Here is a 21,144-nt window from a genome sequence, read left to right as displayed (position 1 = left end):
GTGCTTCTTCTATATCTTCTCTGCGAAATAAAATTATGACATTCTTACCATATTACATTGGCCATCGGGCAATTAGTTTATTATTTGTCTAAATTAGTATTCGTATTTTCTCTGTAAGCTGTTCTGTTGCCTACAGGTCGTTTTTTAGAAGCTCTTGTGTTGTTTTCTGTTATCTAAAGTTATGTAATCTGTTCTTACTGCAGATGGCAAGAGAAAAATTACTGCAGATGGCAAAAGAAAAATTACTGAAGGCTGTGATTCCGCTTTTCATAGTGCATCCTTACTTCCGACGTTACACGATAAAGTAGACTTTCCTAAGTCTAGTCAAGATGAGGTTGACACCTCAACTTTAATAATGGAGGGAGGAGAGGGGGCGGAACTTTCTTTTGCAATGACACACGAGAGAGGAGACCACTCTTCTGATGAACTCAACAGCAAATTCCGCTCACAGCGCCTCCGATCCTCCTCATCATCCTCCTCTTCGTCCTCAGCTTATGATACTCCAGATCTTGGTGGCTTTGACACACCCACCCCAACTCCCCCTGCACCCCTCTCACCTCCTTTAATCCGCCTCCCACTGTCAATCCCCTTCCCTATGACCCTGCCCTTGGGCACCAGCATGACCCTGCCCAAAGTGCGCACCCCACTGACACCCCGGGACAGCATCCAGTTAGTGAAAAAGCACCACAGTCAGCCACAGCCTGGCATTGAACGCTTCCACCAGGTGAACGTCAACATTGATATTGGAAACAGCACCTCACCGTCCTGCCAAAGTGTGGTTTTGGCTTCCACACATAGGCTGGAGGAGACTGACATTGATGAAAGACCTCCAGAGAGCATGGAGGGGGTGGTGGAGGGACCAGAGATGGAAGAACTGTCTTCTGATGGAGTTTTGTTTGAAGGGTTGGACAAGGAACTGGAGATGATGGATCCAGAAGCACTAAAACCACCTACTCCGCCTTTGCACAGATTTCCTTCTTGGGTAAGATCGAACCAATTACACATTCTTCCAAAAATGTTAATTTATTGTTTTACCGTTTGCTTCTGTCTTTCAGGAGAGCCGTATTTATGCAGTGGCTAAATCTGGAATGAGAGTTTCAGAGGCCTGTCTTGGAAACAAGACTATTGCAAGAGGTCAGTCAACTTCTGTCACTTGCAACTTGCTGGCAGTTCCTGCAACTCATAGTAATGCCGTGCTCTTAGATCTGTCAATTAGAGGTCATGTCTTGTTTGATGTCACTTCCTCATACCTGAGAGGAACACACCTGTGCAGGTGTTACCTCCGTTTATTGAAGGTTTAAGAAGGTTTGTTGAGGAGGTCTGTGTCTGTGAGTAGAGGGTGAGAATAAAAGCCCTGCTCTTCAATCAGCAAGGATGAAAGCATGAAACCGGTTTGTAATTATTTCACAGCCACACATGCTCTCTTTAAGAGAATGGAAAAGAATGGAGAATGCAAAATTTGCCATTGAGACAAAAAGCCCCCTGTAGGTCCTTCATCTGTATTATAGTTGTATATGCAATAGTGCACCCAAGAAAAACTAATTCTGTCATAATTTACTCACCTTCAGGTTGTTCCAAACCTGTATCAATTTAATTTGTTCTGCTGAACACAAAGCAAATATATTTGGAAGAATGTCAGTAACCAAACCGATCTAATCCCCCATTTACTGCCATAAATGGGAAAAAAATACTATGAGAGTTAATGGGGGAGGAGATCTGTTTGATACTGACATTCTTCCAAATATCTGGCTTTGTGGTCAGCAGAACAAATTGACAACCCGAGGGTGAGTAAATGATAACAGATTTTATACTATCCGCTTTTTTATGATCTAAAAGATTTAAAGAGTTTGTTTGTTTGAATTAAAATGGATGTAGAATGTGATTGAACCTGCTGTAAATAACCATATACTGTTAGAGGATAAGGCACTAATACAGTCGGTAAATATAGATCTTGAGAGTGGGGACTTACTTTAAAATAATCTTATGTCTTTTTCTTTCATTATAAACAAAATGAGTCGTTCATGCAAAATAAAAAGAGCTCTTCACTGTCATGATCCTGCCTCTCCTTGTCTTGGTTTTCGAGTCTTGTGGCAGGATCAGGTCAGTCCCATGTGTTTTGTGTGGAGAAAGAGCATTGTTTTGGTTTAAGAAGCCATGCTCTCTCTCCGGTGTCACGTCCTTTAGTCCTGCCCCTTGTTTCCCCGGTTAGCGGTCCATTAGTGTTAGTCTTGTCTCCAGCCCTTGTCCATCTTTCCCTTAGTGTTTCAGTCCCCTCACCTGCCTCGTGCAATCCTCCTGTTAGCGTTCCCTTAGTGTTTCATCCATGTCACCTGTGGCCACTCTCCCTGTGTCATCAGTCCTTGTTAGTGTTTCCCTTTATCAAGCCCCAGTTTCCCTCTGTCCCTTGTCGGTTAATTTTGCACACTTTGCACATTTACCCTTCGTCTGTCTGGATTACCCGTGTTCCTGTTCCCTGGACATAAGTTTGTGGACTTAGTTTGTTATTCTTAAGACCTTGTTTGTTTTGTCCCCCTTGTGGGAAGTTTTAGTTTTCAGTCTTGTTTGTGTTCATGTTTTCCCCATCGAGGGTCTTTGTTTTGAAATAAAGTCTTGTTGTTCGACACATGTCTGCCTGCGCTTGGGTTCTGTCCACAACCATAACATTCACATTTCCACACAACATATTTGGCAATTTAGTTGGTCTCTGTAAATTTGGCCTTTTGAAATTATATTGAAAAGCCCACACAGGCCTTATGAAATTTTTACAGCTTTGCAAAGTTTATGTGAGTTGTACACATGTTGTTCGTTTGTTTCTTCAGTGTCCACCCAACCTCAACACGCTATTGCTGGCCCCTTCACCCACCTCATTTATAAGAACATGAGCGTCCCTGTGTATGCCACACTTAAAGGGGTAAGATTACATCATCAATATGAATATTATGATTTATTCATCACGTCGTAAGTGTCAGAGGTACTAATGATGATATTGACTGTCTTAAAACCAAATCAGCTGTGTACATAGATAACCATTTGGGACAAACTTGCATGTAGTCTACCCTTTATGAATAAAAAGATCCCATAATGCATTGCAATTAAATCAATCACAAAGTTTTGTGTCTGTTAGAACCCTGTTTGTGAAAAAAATAGACAACAGTCAGTTTGTATTTGGACACAGCTATGTGTTTGTGTCATTGTGTGAACTACTTACAATATTTCTCCCAATTTTCTAATTGTTTCTATTTGCACAATAAGAACAGGTTAAAATAACAACAAAAGGTGCTCTCTGTTTTTTTCAGACCTCAAATATTGCAAAGAAAACAAGTTAATATTCAATTTTAAGCAATACAACAGTAATATTTGTACATGTATTTAGAAAGGTCAAAAATATTTGACGGCTGTATATCTCAATGCTCTTCCGCCCTTTCAGAAGGCAACTCAAATCAGCAGCGTCCCTCTTCCTGATGATGATTCTGGTTCAGAGGACGACAGCGGTTCATTGGCCAGTCTGCACACATCCACTCTGGGTCCAGATAAGAAGGGCAGCACCCCCGGTAGTCCTCGTGCTGTGAAAAGAGGTGCGGACATCTGGAAAGCACACTGTCTCTTTTAATCTTTTCAAACATTGATCTTTTGAATATGGATCTTTTGTGTCACAGGTGTATCTATGTCTTCCATCAGCTCAGAGAGTGACTATGCTATTCCTCCAGATGCGTACTCTCTGGACAGTGATTACTCTGAACCCGAGCATAAGGTTCAGCGCACGTCCTCTTACTCCTGCGAGAGCGTCGGACCGGTAATTCATCTTCAAACAACTTTTTACCTCTATTAATGGTCATAATATTACAGTACAGAGATTTTTCAGGGGGAGTTTGTTAAAAATTATTTTGTATTGTTTTGTCTGGTACTGTATGAGGGACTTTTTGTGGTTAATAAATAACACAGTGTAACACATTTTTGTTTCGCCCAACCTTTTTATGGCTCTTGTACAATTCTGTGGTGCTAATATTTACTTTCATGTAGCACCAATGTTTAGTGTATATTTAGTGCAAGTACATTTTGAGCTTATATCATTAAAGTGACCGTATCTCAGAAAGTTTCTGCATATCTCATGTTAATCTTGAGTACTTACAGAATAGTATCACACCCCTCAAATATCCGTAGAGTCTTTAGTTTGATCACATTTATAAAAGACAGATACAGCTGTACGATTATTTCCGAAAACATAATAATCAAGCACGTGCCCACCCATTCATTGCCAACGAAACAGACATATGTTTCACTTACAGCTCCATCTAACAGTTTCAAACGATTATATACAGCGTTATATTTACCGTTTATGTAAAATTCCTCACCGAAATGCAGTGAACAAACAAACACAGCTGAACTCTTTCTTCTCCCTCTGGAGGGTTGACACATCGGCATGCTTTTCTGGGAGAATTGTCCAATAAAATACTAAGAAAAGTTGTTACAAAACGGATTTTCATGTTCGAAAAAAACATTCCGAAACCTGTATTAACACTGAGGGAGAGAATAGAGCACAGAAATACTACATCATACATCAAGTTGACCATGTCAAGCATGAGACATTTAACATTTAGCACGTTTAACATTGTGAAGAAGTCAGAATGCACGAAACATCGTTGCACATCCCCTTTAATTACGATGTATCGGTATATTGCAAATAAACAGTGGACACATATTTTAAAAAAGATTTTCCAATTGTCACAGAAAATTCTGAAATTCTGTAGCACATGGAAGGTGGGATGAAGCAATGAAGGGTCACTAGAGTATTGGTCACAAAAGACAAAAACGAAAAAGTGTACACTTCTGAGGTTTTGGACGACTCGTTTTTAGTGACGGTTATGTAAAACTGTTGTTTTGAACTCCGTGTTATGCCAGTACCTTTTCAATTCTGTGTACGAATAATAATACCGAAATGTATAAATGTGTGAAAATGTGTTTTGTGAGCACCATTGACGGTAAAAAATTATATGATTTTAGTATTCAGAATATTAAACTTCATAAAGACACAGTAAAAATTTAAGCAAAACACAAGTTACAAAGTTAACTGATTTCACCGGACAAACTAAATATTCCAAGGGTGCTATTTTATTTAGATCTTTATAATAAACAAAAGAGCTCCGGAGGTTGAGGTCATGCAATCTGAACTCCGCCATTTTGGCAGGCATTCAGGAGAGCGCTTTAGTGGCTTTAGCATTGGTATTGATGGTGGTCAATCAATAATTATAAACCAGGCTTTATAGACATGACATATCATTCTATTTTGACATGGTGGACAGCTGCTGTGCGCCAGGATGCCACAACAGGTGGGGGAAAACAAAGGGAAAATAATTGTATCATATTCCTAAGGATCCCAATCCCAGATTAAATGGTTAACTGCTATAAATCTTGCTAACAAACACATGTCACCGTCACCACTTCCTATCTGTCGTTATGATGCAAAATCCTTAACAAGACACATTAGAGTAGCACTCACCTAGTCCAGCTGAGTAATCAAAGTGGGCTCCTAACACAACCCCGTCGTGTCTGACCACCATTAATGGCTTCAACGGAGGGTCTTTTAGTTTTTTTGAGAATGTTTAACCTGCAAGATCAGTGATAGCTATCCTGGCTACCTACAAACAAGGACAGCTAGGGTCGATTACATTAGCAAACAACACAGTTGACAAAGCCGGCAGACTCCAAAGTTGAATATCAATTACAAAATTCATGTACATTTTGACCACTCCAGGCTTTTAAAGAGTCTCCGGAGTAGGACGATGAAAAGTTGATGAGGGAGTTGTAGATATTGTAGGTTGGGAAAAGTATTCGTTTTTTTATTGATTCACGTTAAAAGCACCCCAGGGGCTTTATAGGGATCTGTTGTGTTTAATCTATTAAGTTTTGCTATGCACAGTTCTATGTCTTTTGAATTAAAGAGGGCAGTGACCTCTGTTGCCTTGAAACTCATGCTGGCTCCATTCATTTCATATTCGTTTCCAGCTGTCCTTGCATGCCAGGATGGCGTTGTAAAGAGTATAGGTCACGTGACTGCCGGAGCTCTATACAGTATATTGACTTCTAATGCCACCTTTTATAATCTCTATTCAGTGTGTTTTCAATCTGCCACAATAATGTCTTGAATTCTCTTATGTTGGGGCTTTCCTCAGCAAATATAAAACATACATAACAAAATGCATTAATCAATCAAATCATTATGTTAAACCTTTTATTCGATTGACAGTCCTCATTTATTGCTCGTATCATGTGTCTTTCTGTATAGGAAACTCTAGAGAAGGCAGGTTACCTGCTGAAGATGGGCAGTCAGGTGAAGGCATGGAAGAGACGCTGGTTTATACTGAGAAATGGCGAGATCTTGTACTATAAGTCTCCGGTGAGTATACTTTTCCACAAATTTTGTCTTTTGAGTGTGAGGGAAGGAAGTTTAGAGTTTCAGCACTGATGATATCTCGCTTTTGTTCTGCTCTCAGAGTGACGTGATCCGGAAACCTCAGGGCCAAATGGAGCTGAACTCCTCGTGTCAGATAGCCCGTGGAGAGGGAGCTCAGACATTCCAGGTGAGACACACACACCAATTCACATAAACAGCCTTTAAGAAATCTGTCAACCCGAGGCCTTTCTGAAACAGTCTGATATGGGTATCAGATGCTTTTGGTCTGTGTTCCGAGGGGATGTTATGCCCACAAGCACTATCATTATTGGATTTTCAAAGTTGTAATAATAATAATGGGGAATTATGTATAATTTTCTTCAATCTTTAATCAGTGTAATCGCCTCTATTACATCTTGGGGGGATTGAATATCATAGTCATACAATGTCTTGTAGAATGTATTCTTAGTCATCTGGACATGTTTTATACTTAATTCTGACAATATTGATCTCATTTACTTGAAATAAATACTACAGGATATTCACAATAGCCCAGACGATTGAGAGGCAAGAATTCATTTAATCGATGCAAAATCAAAGCACAGACTACAAATGTTTACACAAATCCTCAACTCTCTGTTCATCTTTATCTTGTTTCTGTGGTTAAGTTAATTACAGAGAAAAAGACATTTTACCTGGCGGCAGACTCTCCAAATATCCTAGAGGACTGGATCAGAGTTCTCCAGAATGTTCTCAAGGTTCAGGCCAGTGGACCCGTTTCTATGGATAAGGAAGCCAAGCCTACAGTGCGAGGCTGGCTTACGAAGGTCAGAGTTCCACAGATGTGAATGTGTTCCAGAAGTATGTGACAAGCAAAGTTGTGGGTCCATTCACCGTGACCAAAAACTTTAAATAGAAGACGGAATCCCTTTAGCTGTTATAAAATGCCCTGTAAATCACTCTTTTGCAGGGCTTATTGCTTTTATAAAACAGTTACTCCTTATGCATAGCAAGGCCAAGCAACAGTACATACTTAAGCTATGTAATGCAGTCAGCAGTTTCAATTCGGCTATTTTATAATGGCTTTGAACGTGGCTCAGCCAATCAGAATCAAGGGCCAGAACTGTTTGTTTTATAATACAACATTTGCATTTTATTTTCACTTCTTTATGCAGTATCTTCTTAAGAACTCTTAAGTGTCCTAATTTATTTAGTCTGAGCTGTTTGACTATTGCTTATAATCTTGTCTGACATTTGAATGCTTCAGTTTGTTTAACGGTTAGATTTTAGACATGTGTATACAGTAACGGTGAACGTGTTGATTACTTAAGGGGTAATAAACGGGTGACATTGCAAAGTGAGATTCCAGGATGACTGGTACATGCAGGGACATAGCTGAGGTCACCAGAGCTGGAATATAAGCGAGGAGGAGTCCCTGTTAACTGCATGCGTGATATGTGTGGCGTGTGCGTGAGTGGTGTGCGCGAGTGGCGTGTGCGTGGTGTTTTTGTCTTTAAGTAATTTCTAAACGATATTGATATTCCAGATTCTAACTGCATGCGCAACATAAGGTCACTGTCTTGCTACCAAGCAAGCATTATTTACTGCACATTAAACAGTGTAGTAGTATTACATTAGGAACATGGCAAATGTTATCAGATCTTTCCTTCATATTTCTTTCTGTCATCTTTTTCTGATAGGTAAAACATGGGCACTCAAAGCTTGTGTGGTGTGCTTTGATTGGAAAAGTGTTGTACTACTACCGTAACCATGATGACAAGGTAGATACCTTCAGGTTCTTAACACAACAAATACTTTTAAACTAATTATTTAGCAAAGTAGTAGCTGTGACTATGCCATCTTTTGAAGTAAAAATAATATTTTCAAATCATTCTGTCCATGTTCAATTAATTCATGCATATGACACATATATTGAGGTCAAGCGTGTGTACGTGTGTTGGTTTCAGTTCCCATTGGGTCAGCTGCGTATCCGTGAAGCACGAGTAGAAGAAGTGGACAGGTCGTGTGATTCTGATGAGGATTATGAAGCAGGTGGGCGGGGCTTCTTATCCTCTCACTTCACAATAGTGGCCCATCCCAAGGAGCAAAGTCCCACCTACCTTCTCGTTGGTACTAAACATGAAAAGGTACCACATACTCCACAAAACAAGCCAATTATTGACTAGCACTGAAATGTATTTATCCAGTTATAAATGGGCTTATAAATTTATTTTATAACTGCAAATTCTATGTTTTGTCTATTCAAGCCTGTTGATTTTTGAGTCAAATTGATTTTTACACTTCTGGTTAGTCATCTGGTGTATTCCATCATTTTTCTGTACGTTCCATCTCGCAGGACACGTGGCTGTACCACCTGACCGTTGCGGCAGGCAGTTGTGCCAGTTTAAGAGTGGGCACAGAATATGAACAGCTGATTGGCAAGCTGCTGGACATAGATGGAGACCCAGGTGAGAGGTCACTTTAACATATACCAATTGTAAAAACATGTCACACTACAGATGCAATTACCTAATTTAGAACCCAGATAATGTTTACATCCAGATACAAAGGCCTATTGTCAGCAGTCGTTCCTTTTTATTTGAGATTGAATGTGTGGTGTGTTCGTGCAGATTCGGCCCTGTGGAAACATGGAGTGCTGTGCTTCAGTAAGGAGGGTCTGCACTCCCCCCTCACCACGCTGCCTTCTGAAGCACTTCAAACAGAGGCTCTCAAGCTTTTTAAGGTGAATGTCTATCCGTGTTGTGATTCCACTGGTTTTATCCTCCTGTCTACTTAATTGAGAGACGCTTTAGACTATATTTCCTCTTGTTTTCTTTATCTGCTCACTTAATTTCTCAGACATTTCAGAGGGTTTGTGGTGCTCTTCTGTCATATGTGTGTGAGAGTTGTGTCTCCCACAGCAGGATCAAAGGCAGGGATGAGAGGCCCTGTTCTCATTAAAACTGAGGACATAACTAGCTGGATTTGGCTCGGATTGAGGCATATCTCTTCCTCTGTGTAGCCATGTTGGGAAAGCTGCTTTGATACCGCTTCTTGCCGAGCTACAAGCTAAAGTACTCATAATATATAGAAGTAGTTAAGCTATGCTTTGAAAAAGTAGTTGGCAAGACTACAAGTTTTATAACTGGCGAAGATCATGAGAATCTGTATTGTGGCGAGAACATTAAAGCTGCAATATGTACGTTTATTTGGTTAAAAATGTATATGAATCTGTAATTGAAAAAAACAGGAATGATTTCTCAGAAAATGTCAGTTTGCCATAATTAGTTTTTAACTCGTGTAAAGATAACACCTGTAATTTTATTTCAAACAGAGGTGATGACAAAAGTTACAGATTGTAGCTTTAAAACTAGTGTATAAAATTACAATAAATTCAGCTTCAGAAAAAGAACTGAAGTCATACATTTATGCATTTGGAAGATGCTTTTATCCAAAGCGACTTCCAATAGCATTCAGGTTTATACATTTTATCAGTATGTATGTTTCCCCTGGAAATTGAGGGCCTGAGCTTTTGCGCTGCTAATGCAATGCTGGCTCAGTGGTACTTTGTGTTAAGGCACCCAAATGTATATGTTTAAGGCCTGGTTTGACATATAAAGCTAAGATTAGGCACACTTTTAGGCACAAGTTTATCTTTTGCATGTGTGTTAGTCACAACATTGTAAATGTACAAGCAATCTTACTTGCACACTGTTCTTCTAACATATGAGCATCCACAGAACGCTGGTTGTGAATACAGAACTAAGTACTCTTTTGCATTTTATTGTGCCTATACTCTCAAAATACACATTCAGTTGTGTCTTCATTGAATGAAAACAGTTATATGTGTATCAGTATGCTAAATTCCAGCAAAATAAACCCGGATATAATAAACCCCAAATAAATACAAAAACACTCACTGCTCTTTAGCGAAGAACTAAAGTACCTTTAATTAGAATCCATGTATATTTCATTCATACAGTAATGAAAGTTAAATTATTTATTTGTGTGAATAAATAAAATTAAAAGATTCCAAGTAAACAAGAGGAAGAAATATATCTGGGGAGATGTCAGTATCTGCATCAGTTTTATCAACAAATATTTTGGCATATCAGATATTGGCAAAAATACAATATTGTGCATCCCTGGGTTAAATTAGACCAGGAGTACGCCTTAGTTGACTTAGGACATTTAAACAGCTTAGAATAAATATGCCTTAGAAAACATCTTTAAACTGGTGTGCAAATTTAAAGATGTCAGTCCAAGTTGTTTATGGTTCAATTTCCACCATCGCGAAGAACCGTTTTAAGCACAGTCTGGAACGGTTGCGGTTATCGTGCCTGGTTCGACACGGCACGATTACAAACATTTATCAGCAAGAAATTTTCCACACTTTTGTCTAACCGTGCTTAAGCGTGCTGAAGAATGCACCAAGAGGCATTATAGCTCAGTCTCTTGTGTTACCAAGGCAGCGTGTGATGGGTTTGTGTTTACATTCTAAAGATTTCCGGTTTAAACCTTGTCGGTGAACACATACTAAATATAAAGTTAATATTTTGTCTGCCACTTTGAACACCAAAACATATTGTCCATTTTGGCCTAACAACATTTACTCAGCTAGTTGAACAATGGGGAAGATAAGAAGATACTGTATAGGGAATGAGTCGGAATGTTTGTAATTCTGCTTGATGCTGGGTGATGCAAAAATGACACACTAAACCTTCAGGATTCATCAGGTAAAATGATTGTGGTTTGATAACTATACTGAATATTGTGTATAAATGTCCCTGTCTCATATATGAATTATTGCGATTCATCACAGGACTGGATTTTGTAAAATCATTGTTCACTACTGGCAAAGTCTGGCTTAAAAGCATCATCACCACTTTGACCTAGTCACTGTTGCGCTCTTTGTGTGGGAAACGGCACCAGCGCTGTAACGTGTCTCAATTTGAGGACAGGCCTAAACATTTCATTCTGAGTTCAAAGAGGATCACTGACAGTGTTTGGAGAGATCGTCTCGTTTCAGTCTCTCATGCCGTCTCCTCAGGCTCCCGTTTCCTATTGAGATCCTCGTTCTCTAGAGGCTTGCAGACATTAAGCCCTATTTACAGTTCAATGGCATATCCTCAGGAGCTAGCATTGTGCTCTTTGAAGATCAAGACAGGCTTTTTAGGTATTCATTTGAGACTGAAAGAAAATGCCTCCCACTCTGAAGTAATGAATGGGGGGGTTGACTGCTGCATCCTGACTTGATTTAATTTGCATTGTAAGGATTTCTGTAAAGACTGAAATGGAATGTTAATAAGAAAGTAAAGCGTGTCGTTGCATGCGCCGTCTGAGCGTCCCGACCGCAGAACCAGCTGTGTGTTGTAGCAGGTTCTGTAAAGGGCTCGCCATCTGCCGGCTGTGCTGGGCTTATCAGAAACTGTGAGTTGGCAGAACTTGGCATATCACACAAAATGCAACATCACAGCCAATACACAAACTACAACGTACAATGGGCCTCATTCATGAAACATCCGCAAATATATGAGTAAATTAAGAGTCATTTGCACGTAAAACAGACTCTAACACGGTTCAATAAAAGGAAGGAAGGAGGCGGGAACCGCCGAACTTAACAAGCTTTAAATAACATAAACAAACAACAAAACGAAAGTAAAATGCCCACAAATATAATAAAACAGAACATAAAGTCCAGGCCTGGTCCTCTCTCGCCCTTCCCTGTTGTCGCTCCTCTCTAATGCTTTCGGAGCTCCTCTGGGAGAGATGCGAGACCGGTGCATGCGCAGCTGACTCGATTGACAACGAGCTCTCGTCCCGCCCTGCTCGCCACACAGACCTTCCCGAATACTTTCCTCCAGATTCACAAATATTTCAGATTTCATAGAAAAATGTGTGTATGTTAGTGAATACTAATCTTTTGTAAACAGGGATACTTCAATATGTTTGTCTTTTATTTCCTCTTGCAGTCATGTCAGCTCTTCATTAATGTGCTGGTGGAGTCTCCCTCCATAGACTACCACACCTCGCTGGCCCAGAATGCACTGCAGGTGTGTCTAACACATCCAGAGCTCCAGAATGAGATGTACTGCCAATTGATCAAACAAACCAACTGCCGTACCCCTCACCACTACTCCCTCACACAGGTCAGTGTCATATTTACACACACATACACTCAATTGAGTATCATCATACAGTATGAAACAATTTATATATTCTCTTATTATTTCAGTGCTGGCAGCTGTTATCATTGTCTGTGGCACTCTTCCTGCCTCAACATCACTTTCTTTGGTACCTGAGACAGTACCTGCATCGCAACGCAGATCCCAGGTCAGTGGCTGCAAACTCCCACTTATGAATGCAGTGCCGGCGGACTTGGGGATATGGGGGCTCTAAGCGATTTCAGGCATTTGGGCCCCAACAGTAGAAATATGCACTCTTTATAACCCATCTTTTACAAACTCCATAGCACGCTTGTTTTTCCGCAAATCCACAAGACTGTTATATTAACGTTATATTTAAATGTTTGTATCCAGACCATACTACATCTGTCTTTATTCCCACAGAACTGAAGTTGGAAAATATGCTGTGTACTGTCAGCGATCAGTGGAGAGAACTTTACAGAACGGAGAGAGAGAGGCCAAACCCTCACGGATGGAGGTTTTGTCTATTTTGTTGAGAAACCCTTATCATCACTCTCTGCCCTTCAGCATACCGGTGCACTTCATGAACAACACTTATGAGGTGCACGCACAGAACTGACCAGAATTTACAGAGTTCTTTCAAACTCACAGCTACTTCAAAGATATGATGTCTTGTCATATAAGCATCTCGCTCTTTTCTGCAGGTGGTAGGTTTTGATGGTTCTACCACAGTAGAGGAATTCCTGAAGACATTGAATCAGAGGACAGGTATGAGGAGGCCCCAGATTTCCGGTTTTGCGCTATTTACTGACGACCCCTCTGGAAAAGATCTGGAACACTGCCTGCAGCCCAGCTATAAGGTTTGATAGTTTTACTTCATTTACAGAATGTATTTTGCAGTTGTCTGATGTCTGAAGAAAATCGTACGGTAATGATTGACCATATGTTTTTATCTGGTACAGATTTGTGACGTTATCTCCAAGTGGGAACAGGCTTTGAAAGAACTTCATCCAGGAAAATATGAAGGAACTCGTATTGTCCGCTTGACTTACAAGAGCAGGTTCGTGGTCCTGTTCGGAATTTGACGATTAAACATTTGTTTGTCGTGTTCATGTTGTAAGTTTATTCAATCTTGCGTTCAGGCTTTGTTTCCGAGCCCAGGCTAAGGGAGAAACTGAACGAGAACGCCTCCTGCTGGCTTATCAAGAAAATCAAGAGGTACAACAAGGTCACTTTCCTGTCAGCAAGGAGCTGGGCCTGGAAGTGGCTGCGCTCATGGCACAGGTGGGTGTAAAGGAGAGTTTGTGAATGTCTAGGCAAGGATGTCTGAGGTTCTTGGAGCCAAACGCATCTCAAATGTATCTTGTAGATTGAGCATGGTGATCTAGATCGATCTGCAGTGTCTCCTGCTAGTTCTCCTCAGTCGAAAACCCAACAGATACTTCTGCAGGTGCTGGATCGCTTTTACCCCAAACGCTACAAGCAGGAATGCAGCATTGAACTTCTCAGGTAAATTCGCAATATTCTTATTCACATACTGTATTAGTAATCTCACTTCACTTGACTATATAGGCTACTCTTAATATTATACAAACGGTACAATATAATTGAATACATATTATTTTGATTTATGTATAATAACAAATAATCAATTTGAATGGTCACTCTGTTCCACAGGGACCTTGCAGAGCGTTTGGCCACTAAGTGGTCTGTTCTGCGTGGGTGCACAGCCTCAGAATGTGTGAGAATCTATCTGACTGTGGCCCGCAAATGGCCCCTTTTCGGGGCCAAGCTGTTCAGTGCCAAGGTAAGTTCAGACCTAATCAAGGTGACATCGTTTCCGTAAGTGCTGCCAAAATGTGATTTACCACATACAAAGATTTTCAGACATACCTAGTTGATTCCTTTTCATCCTTCATGTGTGTGTGTCTGTGTGTGTGTGTGTGTGTGTGTAGCCTTTGCCGCCTTCTTCAATAGACCAAACTCAAGTGTGGCTGGCTGTTAATGAAGATGGACTGAGTGTTCTGGATTACACCATGGTGAGTGTGAGTGGATGTGGAGACTCACTTAACATTTCAGTAAGAAACCACATTAACTGCAAGAAAGATCTGAAATGTGTGCAGTACCATTACACTTAACACTTATAATACGACTATTCTACAGTGTAGAACCATAATATTTTTATTTTGTATTACAGATTATAAACTTCATTAAAAATTAACATCATAGTCAGAAATCTTGCCAAACTACCTTAATATGCATTCTTGGGGAAAATGTTGGTTCTAGGGATGTTATACTTCTGGAGGGAGAGTAATTGATGGCAGCATTTTCATTTTTGGGCAGAGGTTCCCTTTAAACAATAACAAATGAAGGACTGTTGCGCCCTCTTTTGGTTCGGTGCATTGTTGCCTCCATGACTACATTTACTCCTAATCCTTTTAGTGTATATTTTATCTGTCTGGCCACATAGGCAGTTTTTTACTGAGCAGGACATTCTCAAAAGCTTGTGTAATTGCCTGCCTTCTCTACTACATATTATACGTTTGCTTGGTCCTGTTGTTCTCAATGAAAATAAAAATTTCTTGCTCTTTCGCATCATTTTTGGTTGAACCTCTTCGTTATTTGGTTGAACCTCTTCGAAATAGATTTCTACAAGATCTACGAGAACATTCCTTTCTATTAAATGTCACATGCATGATCTGTGAAATTACTTTGTGTTTTTCTTTTAATAAGACATTTATCAGTTGTGTGTTTGTTCTTCTGTAGCATCCTTTAGTCACATATCCATACCAGTCGGTGATCACCTTTGGGGGCTGCAGGGAGGACTTCATGGTTGTGGTCAGCCAGATTAAAGACCAAGTTTTGGGCAAGAAGACTGTAGATAAACTTTTATTCACAATGGTTAAACCAAAGGTAAGGAGTGCCAAGTTACAAAAGGTAGAACCATAGGCGTTATTTGCAGGTGGGACATGTCCCCATCAGTTTTTGGAAGAAATTAAGAAATGCTTGAGGTGTCATGATTCTGCCTAATCTTGTCTTGGTTTTCTGGTCTAGGGGCAGAATCATGACAGACCCACGTGTTTTATGTGGAGAGAAACATATTATGGTCAATCAGGACATAATATGTGTTCTCTCCAGTCTCGTCATTGGCCCCGCCCCTCTCGTTCCTAGTATTGCTTTCCTCCTGTGTCTCATTACCCACACCTGCCCATTGTTATCTCCTTTGTTAGTTTTCCTATAAGATGCCCTCATGTCTATTGTCTTGTGCTTGTTCGTTTTACTTGTATCCTGTACATGTCCCTGCGCTGTATGTGGTGTTCCTGGTTCCTGTATCTTGTTTGTATAGCTCTAGTTTCTTGTTCTTGTTTTTCTAGCAGTTTGTTTTTGCCCCCCATGTGGGAAGTATTTGTTTTCAATTTTGTATTTTAGTTTTGCGTAGTGTTTTCTCCCCATTGCGGGTGTTTGTTTTGTGTTTTATATTAAAGTCTCAGTTTAACCCCTTCATCACCAACGCTGCCTGCAATTGGGTTCTTCCACCACGGTCACGACAGAACGAACAAGCCATTACTGAACCCAGCAGGCAGCAATGACCACACGGGCCCGGAAGCCTCGTCTTCTCTGCGGCGTCCAACAAGGGAATAGTGACTTGGAAAGTTATTTGGGCAGGTTCCTGGATGTCGCAGAGGAGATGGTCCGTGGTGAGGAGGAGCTGGCGGTGCTTTTTAACGCCGGTCTGAGGGACCCTCTTTCGCCAGCGGAGATGAGATCGCTGAAGCCGTTGGAGTTTGAGGATGTGTGGAGATGCGCCGTCGCACGCTCTGAGCTCAGGATCTCAGGCCAACTTGGCTATTCATCTCCGCTGGCCGCAGTTCCAGAGGGTCGTGCCCTGCAGATCGGGGTTATGGGCATCACCACACCATCTGCTCCACCACCTACAGCCTCCTCACCCGCAGTCAGCTTTGGTGGCAAGCGTGGGAGACGGGAATCCTGGGGGTCCTCGTCCGAGGCCTCCAATCCCGAGCCGCCCGTGCCCTTCTCGTCATTCCTTCAGCTGCCCACCAGGCGGGTGGCTCGGCTGAGGAGGAAGAGGCAACGGAGGGCGGTCTCAAGTCCGGTGGTCTCAAGTCCGGTGGTCTCAAGTCCGGTGGTCTCAAGTCCGGTGGTCTCGTCAAGTCCGGTGGTCCCAAGTCCGGTGGTCCCGTCAAGTCCGGTGGTCCCGTCAAGTCCGGTGGTTCCGTCAAGTCCGGAGGTCCCGTCAAGTCCGGTGGTCCCGTCAAGTCCGGTGGTCCCAAGTCCGGTGGTCCCAAGTCCGGTGGTCCCAAGTCCGGTGGTCCCAAGTCCGGTGGTCCCAAGTCCGGTGGTCCCAAGTCCGGTGGTCCCAAGTCCGGTGGTCCCAAGTCCGGTGGTCCCAAGTCCGGTGGTCCCAAGTCCGGTGGTCCCAAGTCCGGTGGTCCCAAGTCCGGTGGTCCCAAGTCCGGTGGTCCCAAGTCCGGTGGTCCCAAGTCCGGTGGTCCCAAGTCCGGTGGTCCCAAGTCCGGTGGTCCCAAGTCCTCAGCCGGCCTTCCAGCCGGCCTCAAGCCCTGTTCCTCAGCCGGCCTTCCAGCCGGCCTCAAGCCCTGTTCCTCAGCCGGCCTTCCAGCCGGCCTCAAGCCCTGTTCCTCAGCCGGCCTTCCAGCCGGCCTCAAGCCCTGTTCCTCAGCCGGCCTTCCAGCCGGCCTCAAGCCCTGTTCCTCAGCCGGCCTTCCTGCCGGCCTCAAGCCCTGTTCCCCAGCCGGCCTTCCAGCCGGCCTCAAGCCCTGTTCCCCAGCCGGCCTTCCAGCCGGCCTCAAGCCATGTTCCTCAGCCGGGGACTCCTACAGCCCCTGGGACTTCGCGCTCTCGAGCGCCGCCCCCCAGGGTGTCCCCTAAGTCCCCTGGGACTCCGCGCTTCCGAGCGCCAGGGACAAGAGCTGTTCCCCCTTATTCCAACCCTTTTGGACTTCCCCCCATGGACTCATGTGTTCCCCCCATGAACTTTGTTGTTCCCCCTCCCCCCCCTCCCTTGTTTGTTATTTTTAGTATGTCACCCCAACCCTTTTATCATGTATTCTTGTCTGCCCCTAATTGTGTTTACCATGTTTTGTTGGTTGTTGTCTGTTTCCCAGTCGGTCTTGTCTTGTTAGTGTTCTCCCTTGGTGAACGCCAGGGGGCGTTCATTAAGGGGGGGGTTCTGTCATGATTCTGCCTAATCTTGTCTTGGTTTTCTGGTCTAGGGGCAGAATCATGACAGACCCACGTGTTTTATGTGGAGAGAAACATATTATGGTCAATCAGGACATAATATGTGTTCTCTCTCGTCATTGGCCCCGCCCCTCTCGTTCCTAGTATTGCTTTCCTCCTGTGTCTCATTACCCACACCTGCCCATTGTTATCTCCTTTGTTAGTTTTCCTATAAGATGCCCTCATGTCTATTGTCTTGTGCTTGTTCGTTTTACTTGTATCCTGTACATGTCCCTGCGCTGTATGTGGTGTTCCTGGTTCCTGTATCTTGTTTGTATAGCTCTAGTTTCTTGTTCTTGTTTTTCTAGCAGTTTGTTTTTGCCCCCCATGTGGGAAGTATTTGTTTTCAATTTTGTATTTTAGTTTTGCGTAGTGTTTTCTCCCCATTGCGGGTGTTTGTTTTGTGTTTTATATTAAAGTCTCAGTTTAACCCCTTCATCACCAACGCTGCCTGCAATTGGGTTCTTCCACCACGGTCACGACATGAGGAAGGTGTGTATTGTTTAGGGGCCTTTAACGTCTAAAACGCGTGGAAAATGCAGGATGCGCCACTTTCTCTGCACCTAGCGCAGCTCACACTCATAAGTTATATTTGCAGAAGACTTCAGAAATGCAGCCAGCATGAAATGGGTGCTAAAGGCATTTGCTTGTGCGTCAAGTGTCCCAACACACTAAAGCGATCTCAGGCGTGGGCGTCAGAACTTTAAAAGTGTCTGAAAGCCAAGTTAAACTCATCCTTCCTCCACGAATAAGCCTCGATGGTTTTCATCTTGATGTATTTATTGAGGGTTTCAGATGTGCTTTATAACATTTTCATACCATACAGCATTATGATACTATGAGAATTCGTATGGGATGTGCTTATGAGCTCCGTTCTTGTAACTATTTTTGGTCTCCAACTTACAAATACAGAGGGTTTAACTGCTAAAGTTGTTCTATCGCTTCACTAATACTGCTTGTTCTCTCTTCTTCTATTTTTAGATCCTGGAACTGACTCTTCTCATGGCTAGTTATATCAATTACTGGACCTCCAGTTTGCCAGGTACCAGCAACCAGACCCAAGGCTCTGCACTGGGACCTCAAGGAGACAGAAGTCTATGGGACGCAGACAGCAAACACTTTCCATCAATGACATACACTACTAAATGCCCCACTCTTCTTTAAATTCTTTGATACATTGACTGTTCTTTAAAAAGACTGCATGCACAGATACAAATGTCCTCTTCAAACTCTTAAACCGCAGTCAGATCATTTAGCTAGTTAGTGATAGTATTATTCACACTTGTGTTGGAAAGTTAGTTTTAACTATTAAAGTTCATATCATAAACTCATCACAGTTTAGGATATATACTTAATAGTTATTCGCATATTCGTTTATAATGTGACAATCCAGTTTCAAGGCAGTTTGTGGCATTGGCACGAAATGTGGAATCTATTCATTCGAATTAATAGATTACAGTTCGTGACAATGTCAGGAATTCCTGTGAGACTGTGTTGTATGTGAATAGGTCAACTACTTGCACACTTCTTGATCAGGGTGGCTTTACGAATGGAGACTCGCCGTAATCCCCCACCAAGTCAGTGTAGCTCCAACTTTGTATATATTGTCTGAAATACAAAAATGTTGGAGTTTATATTCTCTAAACTGGTGCCTTGTGGAATTACAGTTGATTTTTTTAATTTGTGCATAATAGGAATTCTTCAGATTTTAGTTTAGCGTTCTATGTTTGTTCCGGATATGGTACATTACTTAAAGGTACTGTGCTGTAAGTTATTGAAGTCCATACAGTGAATTCACTTAAAAACACTACACAGACAATTATCTTGAGTACATTAAATACACATTGTATGTTGGAAAGTAGCTAACCAACTAGCTAGCTATGGTTATGCTTGCATGGTAAACTGTTCTATATAGCTCTAATTTCCTAACTGAGTGTAATGTGATTTTATTGAAATGGCCAGCTGAAATGGGGCACGTCTAGTAACGTGATGTCTGACATCTATAACAGGGTTGAGTCTCATTCATTGCATGACTAAATCAATGTCCATGCAGGGAATCACATGATAATCAGCACTATGTGTTTTTCTAGATCGTAACAGAAATCTTTCGTCACATGCTATTGTAGTGCCAACCCTAATGCTTAATCTGAGCCAAACTGGTAATATTGAGATGCAGAAGGACATAGACACTTTTTATTCCCTTTTTAAAAGAATGACAGAGCACCCCACATCTTTCTCAACACAACATTAATATGTGCAGGAACATGTGTGTTTGTGGACTTTGTAACTTGCCGAAGTTTGTCATTGTCATGTTTTTTCATTGTTTCTGTATAATTCCCTAGCAGTTAAGATCTCGAAAGAAAACGTAGCCTAGCATATTTCTTAGTATATCAATACAATGCTACATTGAAAGATACAACATGTTTTTAGCCGTCAAAAAGTACAGTGTGAATTACTCTGCATCTGTTTTTAAAACAGATCATTGAATAAGTTCACTGTATGCCTTAATATTGAAGTTTTTTTAAGAAATAAGGGGGCACAGCATTATAGGGAGGACATTTTGAAAAGAGCTACAATAATAAAACCAGTAACTTGAATTATTCTATGAAACCACTGTTTCTGTATTTTAAATATTTATTTTAGAATTATGTTTTTTAAACATGTTTTAGTGTAATCAATTTCTTTTGTTTAACCAGCTTAGTTTTTTTTTTAAACTTGAGAAAGTTGGCTTAGAAATAAAGTTACTTTTGTCACTGCAAAGATGTCTAAAAATGTGGTGGTACAAACAAACTTGTATAGAGATTGTTGAAAATAAAACCTTCATTGTGCTGCCGTCTTTCAATCTGTCATTTTCTTTTAGAGGTTTAGTAAATAAAATATGTATGCTTGACCTTTACAATAAAAGCAAAGGGGTAAGTTATATTTTGTGCACAATATAGTAGTTTCTCTTTTTTGCTACTCAGTTGTTAGGTTATTTTTTGCATGAGCTGCATCTCCATCCAAAAATATAGTCGCAGTACCTGCTTTAATAAAGCAGTTTGTTTAGAATCACTTGTTCTTATATTGCAGGAATAAATTGACTAATAAATGAGAAGGTTCATGGGATGGGGTTGATTTCTCTGCTCTTTAAATCCAGGCTGGTCAAAGTGCTAATGGTATTTTCCTGCCAATAGCCTGCAATAAATTCGCATTTGAAAATTAACCAGGGGATATACGTGTATATACGAAGGTAATACAGTTATATGCTCATAACTTAGCCAGACTCTTTCTAAGCTACTTGTAATATTTAATTAGGGAAAGTCTGCTTTTCATTGCTGCTTTCTGCAGAAAAATATACGTAGGCCTAGC

The 21,144-nt window shown here is 41.4% G+C and overlaps 1 protein-coding gene across 1 annotated transcript in view; it reads left to right on the top strand.

The window, feature by feature from the left end:
* plekhh1 (pleckstrin homology domain containing, family H (with MyTH4 domain) member 1) overlaps nt 1-20,632 on the top strand; it is a 32,163-nt gene extending 11,531 nt beyond the window's left edge. Inside the window, exons 8-30 of the mRNA XM_079458848.1 lie at nt 204-982; nt 1,056-1,134; nt 2,820-2,911; nt 3,428-3,575; nt 3,657-3,793; nt 6,284-6,394; nt 6,492-6,578; nt 7,060-7,218; nt 8,092-8,172; nt 8,359-8,538; nt 8,748-8,859; nt 9,022-9,134; nt 12,364-12,540; nt 12,627-12,724; nt 12,961-13,138; nt 13,242-13,397; nt 13,500-13,597; nt 13,680-13,821; nt 13,907-14,046; nt 14,215-14,344; nt 14,493-14,576; nt 15,304-15,450; nt 18,778-20,632. Coding sequence (XP_079314974.1) covers nt 204-982; nt 1,056-1,134; nt 2,820-2,911; nt 3,428-3,575; nt 3,657-3,793; nt 6,284-6,394; nt 6,492-6,578; nt 7,060-7,218; nt 8,092-8,172; nt 8,359-8,538; nt 8,748-8,859; nt 9,022-9,134; nt 12,364-12,540; nt 12,627-12,724; nt 12,961-13,138; nt 13,242-13,397; nt 13,500-13,597; nt 13,680-13,821; nt 13,907-14,046; nt 14,215-14,344; nt 14,493-14,576; nt 15,304-15,450; nt 18,778-18,960 — 3,611 coding nt within the window. The 3' untranslated portion in view covers nt 18,961-20,632. The remainder of the gene's footprint in view (nt 1-203; nt 983-1,055; nt 1,135-2,819; nt 2,912-3,427; nt 3,576-3,656; nt 3,794-6,283; nt 6,395-6,491; nt 6,579-7,059; nt 7,219-8,091; nt 8,173-8,358; nt 8,539-8,747; nt 8,860-9,021; nt 9,135-12,363; nt 12,541-12,626; nt 12,725-12,960; nt 13,139-13,241; nt 13,398-13,499; nt 13,598-13,679; nt 13,822-13,906; nt 14,047-14,214; nt 14,345-14,492; nt 14,577-15,303; nt 15,451-18,777) is intronic.
* The last annotated feature ends 512 nt before the right edge of the window (nt 20,633-21,144 follow it).

This window comes from Barbatula barbatula (assembly GCF_947034865.1).
Source record: "Barbatula barbatula genome assembly, chromosome: 6".
NCBI classification, from domain to species: domain Eukaryota; kingdom Metazoa; phylum Chordata; class Actinopteri; order Cypriniformes; family Nemacheilidae; genus Barbatula; species Barbatula barbatula.
Note: the sequence above shows the minus strand (reverse complement) of the source record. Positions and strands in the feature narration are given on the sequence as shown.